A 27602-nucleotide genomic window follows, 5' to 3' on the forward strand; every position below is an offset into this window, starting at 1 on the left:
ACCCTCAAACGGACGGGTTGGTGGAGCGTTACAACCAGAAACTAAAGAGTATGTTGCGCAAGTTTGTCTCCTCTACAGGAAAGGACTGGGACCAGTGGCTCCCCTACCTGCTCTTCGCATATAGGGAGGTCCCGCAGTCATCAACCGGCTTCTCACCCTTCGAACTGTTATATGGACGCCAGGTGAGAGGGCCTCTGGACCTGCTGAAGGACCACTGGGAGCGCACTGAGTCAGAGGGAGACAACATTGTGGAATACAGTATGTCCTGAAAATGAGGGAGAAGCTTGAAGCGATGGCAGCCCTGGCACAGGAAAACCTTAAGGCAGCACAGAGACAACAGAAATCCTGGTACGACCAGAAGGATAAGGACAGAGTCTTCACCCCAGGCCAGAAAGTACTTTTACTATTACCTACCAGTGATGATAAACTGCTTGCTAAATGGCATGGGCCATTTGAAATCACCAGGCAAACTGGTAATGTCACTTATGAACTGTACATGCCTGAAAGACAGAAAAAACACCAGGTTTTCCATGTAAATCTGTTGAAGGAGTTTCATACCCACCCAGAGCCTGTACAGCAGTTATTGGTGCGAGCTGTAAAGGATGAGGAGGTGTCTGAACAGTTTTTCCCCACCTCTGCCACAGAGTCTGCTGCCATTGACCTGTCTCATCTCTCTCTCCCTCAGCAGGAGGAAATAAAACCTCTATTAGATCCAGATCTGTTTCAGGAGACCCCCGGCTTCACCTCACTGGTACAGCACAAGATCCGGCTCAAGAAGGATGCTCCAGTGAGACAGAGGAGCTACCGGATTCCTGAGCGGTTGGTACCAGTGCTGCAAAAAGAAATTAAATTGATGTTAGAGCTTGGAATTATTGAGGTCTCTAACAGTGAGTGGTGTAGCCCTGTTGTTCTCGTCCCCAAAAAGGACGGTTCTCTACGCTTTTGCATTGATTTCAGATACCTGAATGCATTGTCGAACTTTGACCCTTACCCGATGCCCCGCATTGATGACCTGTTGGAGCGAGTTGGGAGTGCAGACTACATCACCACACTGGATCTCTCCAGAGGCTACTGGCAGCTGGCATTGGCCTCGGAGGCAAGGGAACTGACTGCCTTCCGAACACCTTTTGGCCTTTACCAGTTCAGGGTGATGCCGTTTGGCCTGCAGGGGGCCCCAGCCACTTTTCAGAGACTTATGGACAATGTGCTGAGGGATGTCTCTGAGTACTCTGCGGCCTATCTGGATGATGTGGTGGTATACAGTCGGTCCTGGGAGGAACATCTCCACCACCTCCAGGAGGTGCTGCAGAGGATCCGTGCTGCAGGTCTCACCATCAATCCTCTCAAGTGTGCTCTTGCCCGCAGGGAAGTCGAGTACTTGGGTTACACCATTGGCTTCGGCAGGATCAAGCCTCAGGTGGACAAGATGGAAGCAATCAGCGCATTTCCTGTTCCCACCACTAAGCGGAAGGTCAGGGGATTCATCGGCCTAGTCGGGTGGTACAGGAAGTTCATTCCCCAGTTCGCCGAGAGAACCGCTGTCCTGAATGACCTGACAAAGAACTCAGCCCCTAACAAAGTTCGCTGGACAGATGAGTGTGACAAGGCCTTCAGAGACCTGAGGGAGGCCATTTGCAGTCATCCTGTCCTCCACAGCCCTGACTTCGACCAGTCCTTCATCCTGCAGACTGATGCTTCTGGGGTGGGACTAGGAGCAGTCCTCCTCCAGGAGAAGGATGGAGAAAGAAGACCAGTCATGTTCCTCAGTCGTCGCTTGTTGGACCGGGAGACAAGATATCCAACAGTGGAGAAGGAGTGTCTTGCGATGAAGTGGGCCATTGATTCGCTGAGATACTACCTGCTCGGGCGTCCCTTCATCCTCGAGACTGATCATTGGGCACTCCAGTGGCTGCACCGCATGAGGGATGCTAACACCCGCATCGCAGGATGGTACCTCGCCCTGCAGCCCTACAACTTCACTGTGCAGTACCGGCCTGGGAAGACCAACATTGTGGCAGACTGTCTGTCCCGTGTGGAAGAAGACTGAGGCTTCGCCTTTCCGAAAAGGGGGGGGAAATGTGACAAACAGGTGTGTCACTTAAGTACCAAATACCGACACCTGTGTTCACTTAAGCACTTTAACTTGCACGTGTAGTTTACAGCACAGCACTTTAAACATATTTGCACAAACAGTAATTGCACGCAATTGGTTTTTTAAAGTAGTTTATTGATTTTATTGTCTTTCCTTTTCAGTTTTACATCCAGTGGTGCTTGTATTTTAATTGACTGATGATTGCTTGGCCCTGGAGAAAAGGAGACACAAATTAAGACACAAAGATAAAGTGCAATATAAATGTGCAGTATTTAAGTTTAGTTTGTTTAGTGTCTGTGTGAGTGGATTTTAAAGTGTTTTAGTGAATGGTGTTTTAGTGTTTGTGCTTACCCTGTCCTTGTGTCCAGGTCCGTCAGCAAAAAGAGTCCCAGTGTGAACAACAGCCCTTAAGAAGGTTCCGGCCTGGACCAAGCCAGGGAAAAGTTGTGGGGGAGTCTGGAGATGTATTTTATTGGTTTATGGGTTTTTATTTAACTTTGGTGTTTAGATTTAGAGTTTTAGATATTTAGCTTGGGTTTTAGATAGGTTATGGTTGTGGGTTTTAGTTATGGAGGTTTTAGATTAGTTTTAGCAATTTATATTGAGTTGTAACTTCCCTATGGAGTGGTAGTGGTTTTAGCCAGTTAAGTTGAACAATATAAAAGGTGCCCACTTTCATCAGTTGGGTTCGACTGCTGGAGAAGACACTGCTGCTCCAACCTCCACATGCACTTGCACTTTTTTTGGCATTTGCACTTTTTAGCCTTTGCACTTTCAGCACTTGCACTTTGTGTGAAATAGATAGTATTGAAAATATTTTTTAAAAAAATTGTGGACCACACCATCTCCTGCCTCTGCCTCATCTCCTTCTCATTTCACGGACCTCCACCCGCTAAACGGCCAGTCAACGTCACTATTTACAAGGCTGCAAATTAAAACTGAAAAACAATAACTCAAACTATGAATTATGAAAGAGCAGCAGCATCTGAAACCAACTGCAATGAACATTTGAAAGATAAACAGCACCACAGTGCTTCAGTTTCAGCTTTGTAGTTTGTCATATCTTTTATGTATTGTGACTGTCTCTCTCAACTCACCATATATTTTTTATGAATAGTTTTTTTTTTTTATTATTATTTTTTAAATTTTATCAATTAGGAGAAATTTCAGGTGACTGCAATTGATTTCCAGGCGACCCCATGTGGGGTCCTGACCCCCAAGGTTGAAAACAATGGCCTTGGGAACTATTTGTCATCACATGTCTTATCCTCAGTCTCATAAAGCTAACCCTGCATTATCCTCAGTGCTAACTGAATTGGTTAACTTGTGCAGCTCTACATGAAAAACAGCTGACAAACAAAAAAATGAGTAAATAGTTCCCTGAAATGGTATTCACTTTATGATTCCAGTGTCTGACATGACCTTAGTCACTATATTTAACAATTCACACTTGCTATTTTATTTTGTCCTGTGGGCTTTGAACGCTTCCTTTGGTGCTTACATCTCACGTTATTTTCATCTTTCTGTCTTTTATGTCATCTTCAGGAGGGATGGAGCTGATTCAATGATTATAGAAAATGAATGAAGGCATGTTTTGTCTCATGTATGTCATGTAAGTTTTATGTTTATGTCTTGTTGCATTTTACTTTTTTTTGTCTTATATAATTTTCTCCTTTATCTTTTATGTCATTTTTGTCAGGCAAAAGAAGGTGTACAGTACCTCCAGTGTCTCTTGTGGCATTGTGTAAACTTGTTTTATATTCTGGCTTAGATTTCAGATGGAAATATCAAGGTAACTATGGCCAACAGATTTTAAACACTTTTTTTTTTGCAATGTGTCCCCCTTGAACTGCCACCTTACCGTGGTGGGGGAGTTTGAGCGCCTGAATGATCCCAGGAGCTATGTTGTCAGGGGCTTCATGCCCCTGGTTGGGTCTCCCAAGGCAAACAGGTCCTGGGTGACAGGCCAGACTAAGAGCAGTTCAGAAGCTCCTACGAAGACAAAACACCTAAGGATTGTGACGTCGCCCGGTACGGCACAGCCAGGGCCCCAACCTGGAGCCAGACCCGAAGCTGGGGCTCATAAGTGAGCACCTGGTGGCCGGGCCTTTACCCACGGGGCCCGGCCGGGCCCAGCCTGAAAGAGCATCGTGGACCCACCTTCCGGTGGACTCACCACCCACCGAGGGAGCTGTAGGGGCCGGGTGCAATGTGGATTGGATGGCAGTTGACGGCAGTGGGCTCGACAACCCGATCCCTGACTGCAGAGTCTAGCTCTTGGGACATAGAATGTAGGGATGGAAATCGAGAACTGGTTCTTTTTGAGAACCGGTTCCCAGTAGCTCGATTCCTTGGAATTGTTTGCCTGCCTGCTTAATGATTCTGCTTATCGATTCCGCCTTCATTGTGCATGCGCGATGACGTCATGCTTACACTGCATTGCTTTGGTCACAGAACATAGCTAACATGGCGTTGAGGCAGAAACGGTCTAAAAAGATGACACCAGGGCCACTTGTAACACTGTCAAAACTTCCATGTCTTCAAAAGGGTGGAATCCCTCTAGTGTGCTCAAACATTTGTCCACAGCATGTGAATCATTTACAGGAATGTCATGTATTTGATACGCTACTAAGCAGCACTTGTGAATGTAGCGGCAGAGTGAACACCGTGCCCAGTTCCGGTTCTGGTGCGAGCAACAAATGTTGTACCCAAATAGAAGTTTCCAAAGGTAGAGGAAAGGAAATGAGGTGCACAACAACGGGAGACAAGCCGAGTTGAAGCGGTTCCACGTGGTAGAAATGTGGCAATAGAGGAATTAGTAAAGTGTCTTTAGTTTAACTTTCACTGCATCCATCTGCTGCCCCCCCCCCCGAACCAGGCCCGGCGTCATCTGTTTTTATTATTTCTACATACTGTATATGTTATATTTTCTGTGCAGAAATGGAAATATAAAAGACAGTCAATGCAAACACACCTGTTTGTACTCCTTTATTCCCTCACCCAATGAGAATCGATAAGAGAATCAATAAGGGATTGGATCGATAAGCAAAATTGATAATGGAATTGGAATCGTTAAAATCTTAACGATTCCCATCCCTAATGGAATGTCACTTCGCTGGGAGGGAAGGAGCTGGAGCTTGTGAGGGAGGTTGAGAGATACCGTCTAGATATAGTCAGACTCACCTGCACACACAGCTTGGGCTCTGGAACCCAACCCCTCGAGAGAGGCTGGACTCTCCACTTCTCTGGCGTTGCCTGCGGTGAGAGGTGGCGGGCTGATGTGGGCTGGCTCATAGCCCGTCAGCTCAGCTGCCATGTGTTGGAGTTTTCCCCGGTGAACAAGAAGGTCGCGTCCCCGCACCTTCGGGTTGGGGACAGGTGCCTCACTGTTGTCTCGGCCTACGGGCTGAACAGCAGTGCAGAGTACCCGGCTTTCTTGGAGTCCCTGGGAGGAGTGCTGGATGGTGCTCCGACTAGAGACTCCATTCCTCTCCTGGGCAACTTCAATGCCCACGTGGACAACAACAGTGAGACCTCGAGGGGGATGATGGGGAGGAACAGCCTCCATGATCTGAACCCGAGTGGTGTTTTGTTATTGGACTTCCATGCCAGTCACAGTTTGTCCATAACAAACACCATGTTCGAACACAGGGATGTCCATAAGTTCACTTGGCACCAGGACACCATAGGCCGGAGGTCGATGATCAACTTCGTTGTCGTGTCAGTGTTGTGGACACTCGGGTGAAGAGAGGGGCAGAGCTGTCAACCGATCACCACCTGGTGGTGAGTTGGATCCGCTGGCACAGGAGGAAACTGAACAGACTTGGCAGGCCCAAACGTGTCGTGAAGGTCTGTTGGGAACATCTGGCAAAGCCTGATGTCAGCTCGGTCTTCAACTCCCACCTCTGGGAGAGCTTCTCCCAGATCCTGGGGGAGGCTGGGGACATTGCGTCCGAGTGGACCATGTTCTCCACCTCCATTGTCAAAGTGGCTGCTCGGAGCTGTGGTCGCAAGGTCTCCAGTGCCTGTCGTGGCGGCAATCCCCGAACCCGGTAGTGGACCCCGGGAGTAAGGGATGCTGTCAAGCTGAAGAAGGAGTCTTATCGAGCCTTGTTGGGTCATGGGACTCCTGAGGCAGCTGATGGGTACCGGCAGGCCAAGCGTGCCACAGACCAAGCGGTTGTGGAAGCAAAAACTTGGGTCTGGGTGGAGTTTCGGGAGGCCATGGAGAAGGACTATTGGTTGGCCTCGAGGAAATTCTGGCAAACTGTCCGGCACCTCAGGAGGGGAAAGCAGTGCACCTCCAACACTGTTTACAGTGGAAGTGGGGAGCTGCTGACCTCGACTGGGGATGTTGTCGGACAGTGGAAAGCATACTTCGAGGATCTCCTCAATTCCACTGTCACGTCTTCCATGGAGGAAGCAGAGGCTGAGCAGTCAGAGGTGGACTCATCCATCACCCAAGCTGAAGTCACCAAGGTGGTTAGCAAGCTCCTTGGTGGCGGAGCACTGGGGGTGGATGAGATTCGCCCTGAGTACCTTAAGTCTCTGGATGTACAGGGACTGTCTTGGTTGACACGTCTCTGTAACGTTGTGTGGCAGTCGGGGACAGTGCCTCTGGATTGGCAGACCGGGGTGGTGGTCCCCCTTTTAAGAAGGGGGACTGGAGGATGTGCTCCAACCACAGGGGGATCACACTCCTCAGCCTCCGGGGGTAAGTCTATTCCAGGGTACTGGAGAGGAGGATCCGGCCGATAGTCCAACCTTGGATTCAGGAGGAACAATGCGGTTTTCAGAACGCTGGACCAGCTGTATACTCTCCATCAGGTGCTCGAGGGTTTATGAGCATTCGCCCAACCAGTCCACATGTGTTTTGTGGATTTGGAGAAGGTGTTCGACCGTGTCCCTCATGGTATCCTGTGGGAAGTGCTTCGGGAGTATGGGGTCCGGGGCTTTGGGTCATGACCGAAAGGACAAGATCCCGGATACAAGTGGTTGAAATGAGTTTCCTCCACAGGGTGGCTGGGTGCACCCTTAGGGATAGAGTGAGGAGCTCAGTCACCAGGGAGGAGCTCAGAGTAGAGCCACTGCTCTTCCACATCGAGAGGGGCCAGCTGAGGTGGCTTGGGCATCTGTTTCTGATGTGTCCTGGACGCTTCCCTGGGGAGGTGTTCTGGGCTTGTCCTGCCAGGAGGAGGCCTCGGGGAAGACCTAGGACACACTGGAGAGACTATGTCTCTCGGCTGGCCTGGGTATGTCTCGGGGTCCCCCCCGGAAGAGCTGGAGGAGGTGTCTGGGGGAGGGAAGTCTGGGCATCCCTGCTCAGACTGTTGCCCCCGCGACCCGGCGCCACCAGAAAATGGATGGATTTTTTTCGCAATGTCATTTCTTGTTTCCTCTCTAGCTAAACTTTGGTGATTTGAGAAAAAAATCACAGACTATGTTCTTGATGAAGAATCTATATTATAAAAGCCAAGTCTTCCCTTTTGTAAAGTTTTAAAGCATTTTTTATTTGAGCCTACTTTTACTTCAGTGTGAATAAATCCATCTGAAATGCAAAAAGGTCATTTTGTCCATGTTTTCCTATGCCTCACATTTATTTGGGTAACAATACTGTTCTGCTGACCTCACTAATCTGTTTACAGACTATCCTTGCATTATGTTTCTACATATAGAAACCCACATATTTATGTTTATCACAAATGCCAGAGAGTGAATATTTGTGTTTTTTGCCTGTGGATTGCATTATAGGCTGTAAACACAAGTGCAACACTTGCTTCTGGGCGAGTGTCTCCAGCACCAGACCCAGTCATGTGATCACGTTTTATGATGACGTAATGATGTGGCTCTGACTTAGCTCTTGGCCTGTGGAAATGCAAACTGGTTCTTTGGAGGCACCAGGTTGGAACTAGTTAAGCAATGAACTAGCACCAGGTTCTTTTTGGTTGAAAAGGGGTAACAGAGGACGGCAGTGACTAGCAATAAATGGTCATGTTCAGTCCTGCGTAAAAGTCTTATGCCGCCTTCACATGCTACCAGGAATAGTAAAATTCACAAACCATCATGTTCAGCCCTGTGTCAGAGTCTATGGTCCACATCAATGTCAATACAAAACAAAATGAGGGCCATTACATTTCTTCCTTATCTGTGTGTTACATCTTACAAGCTTAACTCAGCTCCCCATTTTATCAACTCTACTGCTTCTAGAACCCATGGATTCCCATGGGTCAATGCACTAGTGAATTAATATATCATAAACACTAAAACCAAAGGTAACATGCCCGTTAAAACTCAGGAACTGCTGGAATTTCATATAAATACTAACAACAGGTATCGTTTTTGCTGTGGTTTGTGGTCCAGATCGGGTAGGGACAGTCCCCTCCAGCCCCAGCATGTTCTATTCAGTTTTCTATCACTATCACTGTTTCACAGAGACTCTTTTTGTGAGAATTTCTGAGAACAGTTATACTGTACAACAGATAATCACTGGAGCCAGTGAATGTAACAGATCTGACAGTTCTGCAGGGGAAACTTTTTCTGTCAAGGTCACAAGCTGGCAGCTTCAAGACACACTGAGTGAAATGTGAGGGTTGTCGAATACAACCCAGTGCCTTGTCTCTGGAGTCAAAACCCCCCAGCACCGATCACTAATGAGAGGGGGGAGGGGTAATCTCCCCATGACAGCTCCATCTCTGCAGATCTGCCTCACATTCAGACACGGGCTTGGGATTTGACGCATGACAACTAAAAAAGAGGTCTTTGTGAGTGAGATTCCCATGCAAAGAGCTGGAAAACCTTCTGTACATTTTTTGTGTGTGGTATAAGGGAAACATTGCATTTTGAGTGCACTGTGGAGTGAAAAAATTTGATTTTTGAACGTCACGAGGTGAACTCCTGCCAGGATTTCAATATCACTAAGTGATTAGTGAGATGTTTACATTCACAGCAGAGATATTTCAACACATTTCTGGGTCTAATGTTCATATTTTACAATAATGTCCCCAAATAATCTACAAAACAATAGGGATGCCAAATAGATTTCTTAGTTGTAAAGCAATGTTTCTCATTCATTATGATCATGAAGCTGTGACCCACTTTTGTAGAATTCAGAATACACAAATTTCATGAACCACATTCAATGCCACATTACTGTACTAATAAACTGAGTGAACAAAAAGGTAAGGTAGAGGAAAGGAAAAAATGCTGATCAACAGTCTCCAGTAATTTGAGGGAGAAGTTAAACAAGCTAAACACTTGGTCAGTTTTATAAAGGGAAAAAAAAAACTACCTGGAAATTCAATATTTTATAAAGTGAAATTAATAAGCAAAAGGTTCTATTTCTGTTCTAGAGACATAGTTATATATATATACATATATATATATATATATATATATATATATATATATATATATATATATATATATATGTGTGTGTGTGTGTGTGTGTGTGTGTGTGTGTATATATATATGTATATATATATATACATACAGAGTGGGGAAGCAAAATTTACAATGAACATTTAGTTGTTTTTTCTCAGCAGGCACTACGTCAATTGTTTTGAAACCAAACATATATTGATGTCATAATCTTACCTAACACTATTATCCATACCTTTTCAGAAACTTTTGCCCATATGAGTAATCAGGAAAGCAAACGTCAAAGAGTGTGTGATTTGCTGAATGCACTCGTCACACCAAAGGAGATTTCAAAAATAGTTGGAGTGTCCATAAAGACTGTTTATAATGTAAAGAAGAGAATGACTATGAGCAAAACTATTACGAGAAAGTCTGGAAGATACTATTAAAGAAGAATGGGAGAGGTTGTCACCTGAATATTTGAGGAACACTTGTGCAAGTTTCAGGAAGCGTTTGAAGGCAGTTATTGAGAAAGAAGGAGGACACATAGAATAAAAACATTTTCTATTATGTAAATTTTCTTGTGGCAAATAAATTCTCATGACTTTCAATAAACTAATTGGTCATACACTGTCTTTCAATCCCTGCCTCAAAATATTGTAAATTTTGCTTCCCCACTCTGTATATATATATATATATATATATATATATATATATATATATATATATATATATATATATATATATATATATATATGTATGTATGTATGTATGTATATATGTGTATATATATATATATATATATATATATATATATATATATATATATATATATATATATATATATATATATATGTGCTTCAAATTCTAGATTGAATAAACACCGCTAACAGAAAGCACTAAAAACAAACTAAAAACTCAAAATATTTTTAGCTTGCAGTTAAAAACAAACACCTCTGATAGTTTTAGAGAAAAGCTAAAAACCTGTTAAAGCTTGACTAACTTTACAGAGAAACCAAAAAGTAGCACAAACTTTGCTAACTTAACATATGAGCTAAAAACAAGCTCAAAATGGATAGATTTTGATTGTTAAATGCTCTGTTGTAAGAATACTGTAAGTGCCATTCCCTTTTTATTGTCATTGTATGTAAAGCCATATTTAACATACATAACAGGGTCATGTGCAAATTTCCAAATTGCCTACAAATGATGCATATCTGTTAAATAAATGTGTGACATAAGATAGCTACATTGGTTTTTGTTTGTTTTGTATTTATCACACATTCCACAACCTATTCAGAGGTAGGCCAGATTCACTTTTGGGTCATGACCCTCTGGTTGAGAAAGCTGTTCTGAAGGGTAGGAATGAACTCTTGGCAAAATATGACATTTTTAAATCTACAGAGCAGTATTTACTCAGTTTCAGATGGAGAAAAAAAAAAAACATTTTAAGTTGTAAAATTTGTGCAAATTCTATTTTACTTTTATTTTACCAGGAAATTCATTGAGATTGGATCGCTTCTGTGAGGAAGACCTGGTACTATGTGTGGCCTCTCATGTGAAGGGACAGTGACTTATCTCTTAATCCAGAGTAAGACTCTGTTCTCACTGCAGCTGAATGTTGATCTTGCACCATTTGACCTAAATAGAGACTTAATAACCTCGTTCTGGATGACCGGGTTAGATCAGCGTTGGTTAATCCTAAATACCACATCTGGGAGTTGAGAGGACCCCTATCCTCCCTCCGCTTTTCTGGGATAAACACAGTTGAAGCTGAGAGATCTGAACATGAGTGCTGACTCCAGGAAGATGGTGGTCCTGTTGTTAATGCTTTTATTTATGTAGAACTGCTAAAGATGGCATTAATCTGCCAAGCGCAACTTTTTGCCAAAATTTGTAGCTACATACATTTGTGGGTGTAGCACAGAAATCTCTGGTCTCAGTAGACTTTTAGTTTAAAACAACCAATAACATCTGTAGTGGTTCTTAATGTAGTCATAATGTAGTCACCCACTTAAAATATCAAACCTCAGCTCATTTTAACCCTCCTTTCTCAGTGTACTTTTACCTGAATTTACTTGGTGATATGCAGCAGTGAGACATTACAAACCACAAGATCACGACTGATTTTCAACCTAAACAGAGGTATAAATAACGCATAGAAAAGATGCTGAATATCACACATAACGTCATGTGACAGATGAAATTAGATAAAAATTTTATGATTTAGTGTTCCGCTTAATCCATTCATCCAAAGGTTAGGACAATAAAATAAATACAGGAAAGTCTGATGTCTCAAATCTGTTCAGGTCTTCAGCAGTTAAATGAAGTTTATTTGAAGCATCATGCAGGTTTCTGTTTTAGTATAAAACAAAGCTGAATAATGTTAACTTGTGTTTGCACCATAACGCAAGTTAACAGGATACAACAATGTTTTATTTACAGAAACAAGGAGAAACGTGGCCTGTGCATTACCGCAGTCTTTCCTTTTAAAAAAATAAAAATAAATAAATAAAAAATTGCAACTCATTTCACAATAGAAGTGATCAATGGATCATGAGAGGAGAAACGTTGCATAAATCGGTTGTTGCTCTATCAACCTTACCTTCAATAGTGACACCAGATAAATAAGTGAATGTGTAATCACACCCAATAACTTCATCTAGGTGGATGTCAAAGAATGTTTTTACTTCCCTCTCATTCGTAAATCAGTATACAAATTTTAAATAGTGTATAATATTGGTCAGATAAGTACATGTAGGTGCAATTAACAGGGTTTTCAAAGTGTTTTTGGAAATGCTTGAAATGTGCATTTATTTTGTGACCTAAATAAATGCTTTTCTGACCCACCAGTGGACAGTGACCTGCTATTTGAGAAGGGATGCATTAGCTCTTTTAAAGGTCAGTAACCTTTGTCTTGTCCCAGACCATAGTGCAATGGTTGAAAAGCATTTTGGTCTAAAAACAAAACACAACACGGTAACAAAAAACTAAAACTAAATCAATACATTTAAAAATGGGAAAGATGTGCTTCCATTTCTTTCATGTCCATCTGGATTTCATTTGACATATACAGGATTGTTATACTTTTCTGTGGTTTGTTTAAGTTCATGTTAGCCTACGTAGAAAAACATTCAATAAAAATGGCAGTGGGCTATAAAGAGTTGAGTTCTGTTGTGAGGTTTAAATGTATGCATTTGGATTTTTCAGCTTTATTTCCCAATGTGTGCACACATATAATCAATTACATTACTTAAAGGTAGACTAAATAAAAATAGTTACTTGGGGAACTAGTCAGCTATAACCTCTTCCATTTCCAAGACTAACCTTCCAGCCACCTCCTAAAATCCTTCTCAAGTGTCCCCTGTCACCTTTGTTTTTGGTGCACCGACCCCTAGAGGTCCCTAAACCCCAGTTTGGGACCCGCCTCCTGGTTTCCTTTACACGGAGGCCGACAAATGGTGCTGTCAATCAGCCTGCCAGGACGCACCCGCCTTTCCAGTTGGGAGCGCACCAGGGCTTCTCATCTGGATTTTACGCGTCGCTCAGCACACGCCCCTTCCCCGCTGCAACCGCACACTCTACACGACCGCTGAGGAGCCTTCTACGACCACAGAACCAACGTTCTCTCCCTTCCCGTTACCGCACGCCTCAACCCTTTCGTCTGTCTTGTATCATCAGTCTTTTTCTGTCGATGGCCGTCCGTGGCGTCATTCGCGTTCAGCAGTGCAATAGTTAATGCGTGCCGGATGCGCCCTCACTCCAGTAGACCGCTACAGTACGAAGATGGCGTCGGAGGGAGCCAGCGGAGAGCAGCCTCCTCCGGTACAAACACTGGCAACCGCCGTGCTGGGAAGTGTCGACACGGTAAGAAACCACCGGTTATGAAAATGCACAGTCCTCAGTAGTGTTTTCATCCGCGTCGTTTGCGCGGATTCTCCTAATCAGCGACCGGAATGCGGTGCGCATCTTATTTCGCACAAGCTGGTGAAGCAACAGCGGTGACCAGCTGGGTCTCCGCGACAATGTCTGAAGAAAAACAAGGGGTCCGTGTGAGATCGGGGTGATTCATGACTCCAGTTAAATGTGGCCCGGATCCACACGGGTATTGTGGATCGTGTGTGAAAACCCGGATCTAACTGTGGATTCTTTTGTTCGCCTCCGCTGCTGTTGTAACGTTATCCTGCGTCTGATCGAAGAGAAACCAACAGTGGGCACACACAGGTTGTAGCTGATGTGTCAGACCAGTACATGAGTTTAAACAGAAAGCAGATTCTAGAAACAGAAAAAATGTCGAAGCTGATCTTTGACTTGTTCCCTCCTGTAACTGCCGGTTTTCGATGTCTTTGCAGCTTAAATGCGCTTTATAGGTACTTTAGTTCTGCTCCTGGGTATAAAACGGTTTGTTTTGTTAAGTAATCTACAGGATTTATCCTCACAGGCTTCCATAGGGTTGGATCAGTTGGTTTTATGGAGCTGCCATCTCCTCCACTGGTTTTTCAGACTACGCGTTTTTATAGTATCCGCTGACATTCTGGAGTTGTGATCCGATTGTTTACGCAAAAGGGTATGATTAAACACTATTTGAGGTCAGGAATGGAGATTCAGTATGCGCTGGTAAAGATGGAGGACAGAATGGAGTAAAAATAATTCATAAATACCATACACAGAGACCTATAATGCAGATACAAGGGCTGTAGCTCATTATTATTAATTAATTGTTTGGTCATTAAAATGGTCAAGTGTCCATCAGCTTTTCAGAAAACCCAAGATGGTTTGATCCAAGACCTAAAGAGGTGCAGTTTAAAAGAAATGAAAACAACATACTTTTGTATAAAAAGCTGAAATTAGAGAAGTGACTTGTTTAAAAAAAAAAAAAAAAAATCTGTCAAAAATGATTTGGTGAAATATGGAGATTATAGTTTAACAGTTGACATTTAATTAATTGTTGCATCTGTACATATTAAAGGAAATCGATATTGTGACTCACATTGATCTTCATTTGACTGGTTTAAAATACACATATGATCTGTTTATGTCTGGACCAAATACAACTCTTATTAATCAGGCCGTAAATAAAAAAAAAAAAAAAAAAGGTTGATGTAAGCTCTTTGAGGTCAGTTCTAAACGAACTAGGTCAAAATGTTTCTTGTACAGCTGAAATATCACTTACTGAATTGTTGAATTGAGTCAACATTAAATTTGTTCTAGGGCTGCAACTAATGACTATTTCAATAGTTGACTAGTTGGATCACAAACTGCCCCCCCCCAAAAAACAAAACAAAAAAAATCCATTGGCTCTTATTTACTGCAGCAATAAAATATTGTAGTGTCTGATTGGATGTCAGAAGGATAGACAAGGGATTATTCCACACTGGTTGCTTTATTAGAAGAACAGTATCAGTTCCTGGTGGCTGCAACCACGCTGAAATAACAGAAAGAAAAATGAATGGGAAACTAAACTTCTGGTTCTGTCTCGCCCATCCGGTCTCTCTCTTTTCCTGCTCTCACCTCTTGCACACACACCGGCTCACTGGCTCCGCCCCCATACCTTTCTCATCCACTCACTATCCATCATAGCCCCATACATACTCAATGCATAATAGTCAGTAACTGCTGAACTTCAAAAAGTAACTAACAAACCTTTACTGCAGGGTTGATACAATGCATTTCATGTTTCATGTTTAGAATTGACTTGGTCAGAGCAGTAGCATGTTGCAGAGTCTGCTTTTTCTGCAAAAAGGCGTCCATGGCTCCCCTACTCTTTTTGATGCTGCGTAAATATTATCATGAAATTCAGACAAAATGACATTAGTCTTTAAACTGTCATGATCCTTAACACATGCACATAGTAATAGTATGGGAGCTAATTATCTTATGAGGAGCATCTAAATCTTCCAAAACATGTTTCCTCTGCAAATGTTCATGCATACCTGAAGTGGTCCCATGGCATGCCAGGCTCAGCTTACAGATTTTGCATGTAGCAGTTTTCTTGGTTGTAAAAGAAGCTGGGTTTCCATTACGCTCAGAAATGCCCAAATGTAAATTGCACAATAGAAAACTGGTAATGGAAACGCCAAAATGTCAGAAAAAATGATAGATTGCAAAAAAGTTTTTACACTCATGAGGTGGTTTTTGAGACGTTTCGATATGGAAGTATAGCACAAAAGTGTAATGGAAACTAGGGATGCAAATTATTGATTAATTCATTAATTGTTAGTTGGTTGCCCTTATCGATCGATAAACGATTAATTGATAAGTGGCGATTTTCCTTAGAACTTGAATTTCTTTTTCAAGACGGTCTATAAGAATGAAAGGTAAATATTGTTTATACACTTAATGAGAAAAGCATGTCATATTCCTTAATGATTGATTTACTGAACCATTGGATACAGTCAGTGTTTCCTGTGGAATTCATCTGTTGATGTGGCGGTGTGTAATGGGGAGGGGGGGTGCATGCGCGTGCATTTCGCCGGTGTGTGGGGGTGCATGTGTGTGTGTGTTTCGTCGGGGGGGGGGAGTACTCGCACACGCGCAGTACGGCCGGGGGGATGCGTGCGTGTTGATTGGTAACCGCATGTGTACGTGCGTGCGTGCGTCAGTCACTTTCCGTCCTACTTCCAATACTATGGGGGTACGGTACAGTCCATGCCCCCGCAGAAGTGGAAGTGAAACTTTTCACTGACTGTAGACTACACCAACCTCCAGGGAAAACGCTCCGATACCGACCCTGCATTTGTGCGTGTATTTATTCGGGGGTGCACCACTCCCACAAACAGACTGGCCGGTCTGTGTTTGGCTCCACCATGTCCATACAGACATTCTAACTCGTCTATGCCATGATCTGGTTCAATGACCGGCTATCCCAGCCGCAGAGTCGCAAGAAACCGGCAGCCTTTGGACAGGTGTGGACGGGCGGAAAAGGGCAATTAACCGACAATTAATAATTTAATCGTGCAAATTCTTATCGAAAATTAATCGTTAGGCGATTAATTGTTTACATCCCTAATGGAAATGCATTTTGCGCATTTTCACACATCTCTGCACAGGGGTTTTGCTCACACTAAATGTCTCACCTATTACACGCCTGCGGGATACCGTACGCTCCTCCTTCTATCTGTGAGAGCGGTCTTTCACAGAAGTCTGTGTAATGACCACGAACGTTAAATCTGTGATGGGCCCTCAGCAGTGATACCAATGTAAGTTGTGGTTTCAATCACAGATCCCCCAATTCAAATATAACTACATGGGGATCACTCATCTTGCATTGTCCTGCACAGATCCATACTGTACCGTGTTCTTCTGATCTGGGTCTGGGTGGTGGGGGCAGCAGCTTAATCAGAGTAGCCAAGGCAGCCCTCTCCCCAGCCACATACCCCAGCTCAGGGGATATAATCCCTCCAGCGTGTCCTGGGTTGGTCTCTTCCATGCACGAATCCCCCAATTTAAATATAACCGCATGGGGATCACTCACATTACATGGTCCATGCACGCACACACGCATGACTGATGCCTGTCATTGACTTACATTGGTATAACGTCTGTGGGCCCATCACACGACACCATTGAAATGACATGCTGACTTATGCTGTCTTTTGTAGTTTGACACAAAAATCGAAAATTGAGTTTTTAAAGGAAAAAGCTGGGATTTTAGTTTTGGCCAAAATCGTGCAGCCCTATGTTGTTCTGTGGAGAAGTGAAACTAGTTGTGAAAAATGCATGAACAATGTAAACTAAAACTAAACTACAGGTAAAATCACCTTATTAGCCCTCTAGAATCATGTCAGGTTCATGACATTTATCTGAAACAGAATTATTTTTTAGACATAGTAGTAACTAACATATATGCAAAACTAGAAGCACTCAGAGAGCGCAGACCTCCGCCAAGGCTGATCAGTGGCGCCCCCCGTGGGCCCCCCCACCCCCGATCACCACCAAAATTTAATCATTTCTTCCTTATCCCATTTCCAACAAACCCTGAAAATTTCATCCAAATCTGTCCATGACTTTTTGAGTTATGTTGCACACTAACGGACAGAGAAACAAACAAACAAACCCTGGCAAAAACATAACCTCCTTGGCGGAGGTAAATATAAAGCTAAGCAAAAAATGTGTCATGGTGTTAAATATTCTACATAAAACCTGAAAACATCAAATTTGACAGTAATTCTTAAGTGAAAGTCTCTTGTCTACTTACATTTAGGGATGATCCGATTGGTCTTGGCTGCCAATCTGGCATTTGTTAGAAGATAGGATTGGATCGGATTTTGTCACGAGATTGGAGATGAAGTCTGGGAGTCGGGTGTATTTGACTTTGCAGACACATCCACCCAAAGCTCAATTTTTACAACCGTGGGACATGGTGTAACACAATGTAAGATGATGTAGGATGATACATGAAATGAAAATGACAATGAAACTTCAAATGTCCATGGACAGTGCGTGGAGTCCGCATGCTCATAATATGCACGCCTTGGGCGATGAGGTGCAGAGAGGACAATGATCCAGCGCTGCACAGACCAGACCCTTAAATACAGGATCTCCTAATTAAACAGGAGTCGCGGCAGGTGGATGATGTGTCTGATTGCTGAGAGAGGGGTCTGCGGCCACGCCGAAGCGAACCGCACCTCCACCTCCGCTTCCACAGTGTGTGTCAGGTGGAGGGGAGCGTCAGAGCTCAAGCAGGGGGAAGAAGGCAGGGCTTTGGATCGAGGTGGGTTGTTCATGTTAAAATTTTTACCAAGTGTTGTGTGAGATGCCAGATCAGGAGATATAGCTTTAAAAGATATCGTCAGATTATTGTTTTCAGTAAAGTTTAAAAAATAAACAAGATATACATACATACACATATATATATATATATATATATATATATATATATATAAATAATATGTTTTTTTTTTTTGTGCCCATATTGCCCACCCCCAATTGCAGCTCTTATTTTATCCGTTGTACAAACTAAATAAAATCCAACTTAATGCATCTTTAAAGTTGTGTTGAAATGTTAAACCTCTTGTCTTCAGCTGAGGTTTGAAATGAAATTTGTTGAAATGTGTGGAGTAGGGATGTAACGATTACCTGTATAATGATAAACCGCGGTAAAATTACTGACGCCTAGTATTACCATTTCAAATTGTAACAAGTGGTGCCAGGCACAACAAACCCTGCCCCTTGCATGTATTGTAGCTTATTTTGGCATCAATCCAGCTGATGTCATGTTTGTGTGACGTGATGTTGGCATCAGTTGCCATTATATATGTGCCAGGTTTGAAGTGAATTGAAACAAAATTCATGTTTTTATAGATACTTGAAATTTTTCCCATTTATAAATAAATAGGAGAATTTTTTTTTTTTTTTTTTTTTTTTTTTAAATTTATAAAAGATTTGAACTTTGACTTACTTCTCCCAAAATGTAACCACATCTATTCTGGGTCACTGACATCTATAAACGCAGTTTGATAAGAATTCAAGAAATAGTTTTGCTGCTAGAGCGTTAACAAATAAACAAATAAACAAACAAAGAAGTTCTGGATAAACAGAACCAAAAACAATACCCCTTACCTCCCCTTCAGGGGGTGGGGTAATTATCATTAAAACCGTTTTTAATTACTGCACTTTGAAAAACTCAAGGTAATACTGCTTATTTCCTGGAGAAACAGCCGCACTCCAGGCACACATCCACAATTTGCAATGTTTAGCCTCTGAAAACATGGCAGAAGACACCCGCACGCAGAGTCCTGCATGGGCCCACTTTTCCAAACCTGTACCCGCAGAGCTGAGTATGGCAACCTGATCTGCTACCTGCATTTTTTTCATATCCATTCTGTACCTGCGTACGTTAGACCCGCAACCGAACCCAACCTGACCCGACCAGTGATTAAACACATTGTCTACACAGTAACTCACTTTTAAGGGCTTTATTTTTGGCTGAACTGCACACCATCAGTAAATCTCTATTGTGTGCTGCTCAATGACGTCTGTGGCTGGATGTAAACAGAGGTGAAGTTCACTTCACAATAAAACAAAGTGGTTGTGGATCAGCCACGGTGAAATTAGATGATCATCATCATTAAATGTCCTGCAAATTATTTTCATCCATTCTTCTTTCATTTGTTCACTTCCTAGTCCGCTACCCACCTGCATTTGGTTTAATTTTACCCATTCCCGTATCTTCAGAAATTCTTTTTCTTTTTTTCTTTTTTTTTTTTTTTTACCTGTCCCCGCATGTTTTTGTGAGTTCGTGGGTACCTGACCCAGTGCAGGACTCTGCCCGCCCGGACAGCGCTTTGGAGAGGGCCCCCCCCCCCCCCCCCATTAAAAAGGACAAAATTGGAAGTCTGGATGTATTTTGGATTTTTAATTGATGCTTAGGGGATATGAATTGAGGATGGTCAACTTGTCTGCAGAAACAAAGTTTCTGCAAAGGGGGCCAACACTCCACACACAAGTGGTCATGTTGCTTTCATATGCACATTTGATTTCTAGATAAGGTATATGAAATGGTGAAAGTGTGCTTTCTGTACCAGTTCTTAAATCTGTAAGACTAGATGTAGTCTTGAGCGCAGAATATAAAGAGAAATATTCTTGGTTCTTATATACAATTTGCACAAAGTGCAATTACCTTCTATGGCCATAAGGTGCCATCTTTAATGCACATTTGTCTGTTTGATGTTTACATGTTAATATTTTAATGTTTCTGCCAACAGAAAGTACATTGTGCATGTTATTTTATTAGTTGTTTTCAAAATAAAACTTGGTTAAATTATTCCAGTGTGTGTATAAGTACTTGGTCACAATAACTGTGATTTGAAATTTTCATATTGTTACATCTCTAGTGTGGAGTTGTGTGAACAGCAGTAGACTTGGCCTTGGAGGAGGTGGTGGTTGGGGGTGTTGTGAAAGTGGGAGCAGAAATGTGGGGTAGTTGGTGGAGGAGACGGCTTGGTTCACCGGACACCTTTCTAAATTGGTCTTAATTTCAGTGACTCAGCTGGCATAGCTGGGAGTACCATGTCAGCCAGTTACCCACCCCCCACCTCCCCTCTACAGAGCGCACTCAAAACTGCTTCGAGGCTGCTGCTGTACATTTAGTGTGTTTAGTGTCCAGCTGAACAGGTGGTCCAGAGATATGGGAGCTGGTGCAGTCCTTCCTCCTCTAAACCAGGACCCTAACCCTAGGTCTGAATGCGCCATACTGCTGCTCCATGTAAATAAAACTCCCACCCACAATCCAATCTCAGTCGGGGGAGGTTTCTCCTTTGTGAAGATCAGAGGTCAGAAGTCAATGAAAGGCCCTTTGCTAGTCCCCACTCACTCACTTACTGTCATAGGGAATCCACAGGTCCTAGAAACAGGAGAATTGATAAAACGGGGAGCTGAGCTAAGCTTACTGGTGTAACACACAGATTACGAAAAAATATAATGGCCTTCATTTTGTTTTGTATTGAAATCCAAAGTAACATAAAAGAATGCCTTCATAGTTACCTTTTATATTTCTTTGAAAGGGCTTAACAGCATAACTGTATGGCTTCATCACATTCACATGACTTGATGACTTGACTGAGCTTACTGGTGTAACACATAGATTAGGAAGAAATTTAGGCTATGTTAAGACAGCAGGTCTCAATGCACAATTTGGATTTTTGGTGAAATCCGATTTTTTTTTTTTTGTGTGTGTGTGTGCTTGCTCATTCATATTGCACATTAAATGCAACTTCTGTCAGTCTTGAGTATGAAGTGAATGCAACTCTTAAGTGACCCGTATATGTAAAAGAGGTCATGACGTAATTGGGAATGAGGAAATACGTCATATCATGAGACATATCTAGAAGGCTGCACCATTTTGAACATACAAGCTATCGGTTGCTATGGGCACCAGCATAATACCGAAGTACAGGAAAAGTGCCATATAAATCAAGATTTTAGACTTAAAAGAATGGATAAGGCAGTGGCGAAAGCAAGGGGTCCCTATTGGGAGAAGGTCAGCACTACTGCAAAGCAAAGGTATTTGGAGAAGATCAGAGATATGAAGAATATAGACCCCTATGAGCTAGCTACTGGTGTTCATCGGTGTCTGACTGGTCCCTGCCAGCCTGTACCTACATGCAGTTAGTTAACTATCTTGTTTTCGGCATAAGTGCAAGAATTCAAAAGCCTCAGGTCCCTTGACAGCTATGAACCATCGATGCGCACTGGCAAATCGTGGGACTGAGGGAAAAGTGGACGAACTGTGCAGGGATCTACCTGCTCTGAAGTGAGGAGGTAAATGTTGACGTCCATTTATAACAAAATTGAGTTCTAACGAAATTAAGTAGAAATGAAATAACTTTTCCCCGTTTAATTTAGTTTCTCCTGGGAGCCAGTAAAGCAGTTGTCCACTCTTGTCTAATCTGTTCCTTTGCAGTCAAAACATCCTTCCAAGGCCAAGACACAGGACTGAAAGAACTGACAAGGACAGAAGTCTGTGTCTCTTATTTTTCATTCACAAAGAAACTTTCAAGGACTCACCACATACAGGCATTCAAACCCCCCCCCCCCCCATCTCCATCTGCCTCACAAATTCTTCCTCTCTTCCTGCCCCCCACAACCGAATCCATTGAAAAAGTTCCATCATGTGACCACGTGTACTGTGTTTATAATGTCTTATGTATTATGTGTGTGCTAGCATTATCTTCACTGTGATTCTTTCAAAGGATTTGTGTTGGGTGCATGCGCACGCAGCGACTGGCAGTGAGTGAGAGCTTGCTGCAAAACAAATCTACCCATGGGTATAAATAAAGTAACCTTGAACCTTTAACCTTGAGCCTTGAATAGTTCTGCTGTGGCTGGGTTCAAGGTTTGGTGATCTACAAGCCCAGTGACTGTGAAAACACTGTGGTGCTAGTATAGGTTGGCGCGTGAATAGTGCGATGTTTATGTGTGCATGGGAATAGTAAATACATTAAACTAGTCGGAAACTCAAAATAACGTACCTCCGGGTCTCTACGTTTGCTGTGTCAATCACGGGAGTAACTGGAAAGGTCGGATAAATGTGCACTGACCATTCAGACTGAAGTCGCATTGCAAAATATCGGATGCATATTGGATTTAGGACCACATATGAAAGTGACCTGGGTCAGATTTGAAAAAATCGGATTTGTGCAGTTCAAACTGTCTTAAACAGATTGGATACAGGTCACATAGGGCCAAAAAATTGGATTTGGGACACATTTGTCTGCAGTCTGAGTGTAGCTGTAGTGGCCCTCATTTATTTTTTGTTTGACATCAACATGGACCGTAGACTTTTACACAGGACTGAACATGACAGCTCATTGCGACTCACTGGTGTCCTGGTTTCCCGAACCGATCTGGTAGCAACAGTCCGTATCCGCTCAACTCCAGTCCATCTGATTGGAATCTGCGCAGAATGGTCTGTCACCTTGTTACAGTGAAGGGGGGTGGTCCAAAGGGAGACATTACTGGGTCGGGTCTGACTGGGGACCAGCAGAGTGAAACCAGGCCACAGTAAGAACCAAACCGACCTTGTTAGTGTGTGATCAGAGCCAGACCCGATTCTCCCGTTGTGTTCTGGTGGTTCTGTTGATCTGGATCCAGCCCCCCCATTTAGGGCTGTGAATGGACTCATCTGAGGCCTGCCTGTAAGCCCATAGTAATTTTAAAAACAACTAATAACTCAAAAAATAAGCTGTTTTTGCCTGTCTGATCCTTGACCCAAAATATATAAGTACTCCAAAAGGCAAGGGTAGCTCTGTCCAGTTTTTCAGTTATAAAGCAGACACACACGCACACTTGCACACACGCACAGGGAGGCCACCTGGCTTTTATAATATAGATTAGTCTGATGCGATAGTGATGATTTTTGTATCAAATGTGTGGTGTGGTTGCAGGAACACTGAAGGTAGCAAGAGGACAAAGTGCAAGGCAAAGAAAATGTGCATTCAGCATAAAGATGGTAAAAAATAAACAGTACAAAAATTATAAAACTTTACAGACTGTATACATATTTACATAAGAAGTAAAATTGTAAGCCACAGTAATTAATAATTGTGGTCAGTGAATGTTTCGATAATTTGTTCATTTCAGTGATGTTTTTAAGCCAAAAAGACAAACATTTTCCTTCTCACATATGGGGATTTAATGTGTTTGATGTTCTTTTAGAGCCATCACTGAAATATCTGTTTTTACCTCCGCCAAGGAGGTTATGTTTTTGCCAGGGTTTGTTTGTCTGTTTGTTTGTTTGTCTGTGCGGAGGTCTGCGCTCTCCGAGTGCTTCGCAGACCTCCGCCAAGGCTGATCAGTGGCCCCCCCCCCATGGGCCCCCCCACCCCTGATCACCACCAAAATTTAATCATTTCTTCCTTTTCCCATTTCCAACAAACCCTGAAAATTTCATCCAAATCTGTCTATAACTTTTTGAGTTATGTTGCACACTAACAGACAGACAGACAGACAGACAGACAGACAAACAAACCCTGGGTGGGGGGGCCCACGGGGGGGTGCACTGATCAGCCTTGGCGGAGGTCTGTGCTCTCCGAGTGCTTCTAGTTTGGGCAGTTATTTGGTCAGAACGAGCTGGTTTTAAGACACCACTTTGGTCTCTGGGAGTCTATTTTTACAGGATAATTACCCCATTCATAACGGTGACATTGCCAGCCAAATAACGATCAAAACAAGACCCAGCTTGTAGAAAACCTGTTTTTTTGCTGTGTTCAGCCCTATATTCAGTTGAAGTCTGGTGGGATTTTTGAAAACTGGAAGGCTGATGTTGGTTATGGGTGGTTATGTTGGTTATGCTGCCATGTTGGAGCAGAGCCATTAACATGGGTGTCATTTCTAAGGTGAGATACGGGGAGGTTCAGATTACTCTATAAACATGTTGGAGGTCATCAGAGAGCATTGGGTGTCGCTAATTCTATAATTTATTAAAGGCTTCTGAAGTCAAAAACACTAGATCCAACACTTTAAGCTGTGGGAGACTTTCGTCACCAATTTTTCATCAAGTTTGGAAAACACAAGTCAGCCTAAGTATCACGAATCCGTAAGTCTTTCTGTGATTACTCACCTGAATCTCTTCCCTCACTGTGAGCAATTTTGAAGTGTACTCCACCAATCCACAACAATCCATTTGTTTACAAACAGAGCCAGTAGGTAACTCGGGCATCTTCAGAATTTTGTCGTGATGTGCATTGTCGGAAGCGGAGCTCCAGCCATTTCCGCGTCGTATTTGTTGCAGCCATATGATATCTTATGGTTGCACTGTGAACCTCTGATTCCCACAATGCACATCTTGGTGAAATGTTTATAGACATTAGTGAAACTCTTAGGCTTGTTGATGTTTTATATTCTCTTTTATCGTATCTTATTTTATCATATTTTATCTGATCAGTGTATTATCTTATTGTAGTTGTTGAAGTCATGACACTGTGAGTGAATGTTCTCTGGTTCTGGGATTAATATGAGACTGACTCTTCAGACATATGCGTTCTCAGATTGTCAGCGACGCAGTTCTTGCCTTGGCATTTTCATCTTGTTGCATCTTTTATCTCTTTTTATAAATGTCTAATGCTTTGCTGTATTGTGACGCTTCAGGGCCTCATGTTGAACATGGTCAGAGGTCCATGTAGGTCATTACGGCGGTCTCTACTCTTTGGCCTGTTTTTCTAATCGTCAGCTTCCTCTGTGTATATACGTAGCGAGTGTCTGAGGATGATACAATAGATGATCCTCCCTTTGCGGCTCAGAGTGAACTGACCTGGTCCTGTTGAAACAGACTGGGTTTAATAGCGAGTCTGAATGGTGGCCAGGCTGCTTACTCACAGTAAATGCCTCATGGCACAAATTAGTGTTGGCTTTCCTCACCTGCTTGCTGTGCAGAAATGCCAGGGAGAAAGATGCATTCCCTTTCCCTTTGCACGTCACCCCTTCAGCCCTGTGGCCAGAAGGGCATGTTGTGGCTCCGGGTGACCATACGTAACTCTCATCTAATCGTCTGAGCGGTGGTGAGAAGGCTGCTGGGAAAGGGGGACTTCGGGATCGATTGAAAGGCTTGTCGGGAATGAATTAATCTCCAGGCTTTTATTTGCAACTTCATCTGAGTAATAGCCCACTTTTACTAAACAGAAACGGGTGATTGTCCTGATTTTTTTGTCGAGTCCCACTACTATACTGTTGAGTTCCGAAACAAAACTTTAATATTAAATCATTCACAATGTCACACATATATTTCATTGTACATACATAAGCAAAAGGTAAAACACAATCATATTTTCCTAAACTGTTTAATGAACAAATGCAGATATTCTGAAAGAATGATGATTTTAAAGCATGTTAGGGTGACATGATCCAGACTGGTGGCACTCCTGGTGAGTGACAGACAAATCACAATAGTGGCATATGGTCCAGTTACTCTGGAGGTTAGTCACTGGATTTCTTTTTAATTTCCTTCAGTTCAGAAAGGCTCCTCTTCTTTTGTTTTTTCCAGATATCAAGTGCCTTTGTAAAGTTGAAGCTCACTCGTTTGGGCCCAATTTTAACTGGCATGAGTTTGTCCTGAGTATCTGTATTGAGTAGGGTGACCATATTTGGATTTCCAAAAAAGAGGATGCTCAGCTCCGCCTCAAGATACTTGATCACACACTATATAAATACCGTAGTGTTCTGTGCAAGCGCCCATAAACCCGGAGAAATATTTCAGTGAAACAGGCTGCTTGGAATTATTTGAGTGTTCTAGCTGTAGAAGTGTCATAAAAGCTGTTGTGTGTGTCTACTTGTGTCCTTTTTTCAGTTCATATTTGTTCAGGTTAGTCACTTTTTTTTTTTTAAAGAATAGTTTGTTAATGTAAATATTTTCATATTTAATGTTTTTTTTTATTATTATTATTTGTAGGCATAATATATAGATATTTGTTTCACATTAACCAAGAAGAAAATTTGGTGTCATTTTTTATCGGTCATGATGCTATTATTTTACTTGAGATCACAATTGGTCTGTATGTGTAACCTGAACTAAGACAAGTTTGACACCTTTGACTCTCAGTAACTTCAGTGTCATTTTTGCACTTTGTAAATTCATACTGTGGGCCAGATTGGAACCTTTGGTGGGCTGGTTTTGGCCTGCAGGCCACATGTTTGCCACACATGCTATAGTGCGTCTGTTGACAGGTCCATCCATCCCCACATCCACAGGCTGGTGTGGATCAGTGCCTTTCACTGCCGTAATGTCCCATATATCACTGGAAAGTGCAAAGTCTTTTCTTCCAGCGGGATCTGGAACTTTTCTGATTGCACAAACATTGACAGTGACAGACATCGAAATTGCACTGGCACCTACATATACACATTTAAAGAGTTTTTCCTGTGACAAACAATGAAAACCAGACATTTTCGCTAATTTATAAAAACCTCCCGGATGCTCCGGGACATTTCCTGGCAAAAGAGGACATTTGGTCACCCAAATATTGAGACAGTTTGGTGCTGGGTGAGAATCTGAAGAGAAAGAGAGAGATGGGACAGAGGTATGCACCACTAACCATGTACTAAATAGCTTGCTCATAGGAAAATGCGAACAGATATTTTTATTGACCTCTTGTGGGGAAAAAAGATAGTAAATTTTGTTTTATTTTTGTGTCCCCTGGGACTCAATTATTAATATTTTATTGCGTCCTTTTCTTATTTTATGCATATACATGGGATGCAGGACACAGGGGTAGATGAAACACTGCATTAGTTAACTTTGCTAGGTTATCAAAAATATGCACTTATGACTGTTATTTATGAAATAACAGTTACTTGCATGGTGAAAAAAATGCAATATACTTAGTGTTTAGAGTGAAGATTACTTTATTTAGAGTAGGGCTGGGTGATAAAACAATAGCAATATATATATTATGAAATAACTTTTCCTTGATAGAAATATGAGACATGCTCAATATAATTTCGATAGAATTCGTTCGTCCATGTTTTGACAGACATAAGAACAGCCAATCACAATTAAGTAGTGACACACCGAATCAATCACACTAGAGCCATGCCAAGTTAGGTTGATGCACAGCACAGGTGTATGAGTAGCTGCAGCACACACACTAATGTTTGGGCTGCAACGGGAGAGAATGAGTGTTAGGGCTGGGTATCATGGCCAATTTCCATAATCGATTCG

At 42.6% G+C, this 27602-nt stretch overlaps 1 protein-coding gene across 2 annotated transcripts in view; it reads left to right on the forward strand.

Moving 5' to 3' along the window:
• The first annotated feature begins 12827 nt into the window (after nt 1-12827).
• Nucleotides 12828-27602, forward strand: part of cttnbp2 (cortactin binding protein 2) — a 290602-nt gene continuing 275827 nt past the window's right edge. The window contains exon 1 of one of the 2 annotated variants that reach the window (XR_003935538.1): nt 12828-13315. Coding sequence is in view for 1 of the 2 variants with exons in the window: in XM_030135577.1 (XP_029991437.1) it covers nt 13187-13315 (129 nt within the window). In the remaining variant the exon portion in view is untranslated. The remainder of the gene's footprint in view (nt 13316-27602) is intronic. The other variant, XM_030135577.1, reaches the window with a different exon arrangement.

This window comes from Sphaeramia orbicularis, chromosome 6 (genome assembly GCF_902148855.1).
Source record: "Sphaeramia orbicularis chromosome 6, fSphaOr1.1, whole genome shotgun sequence".
In the NCBI taxonomy this organism is placed as follows: Eukaryota; Metazoa; Chordata; class Actinopteri; order Kurtiformes; family Apogonidae; genus Sphaeramia; species Sphaeramia orbicularis.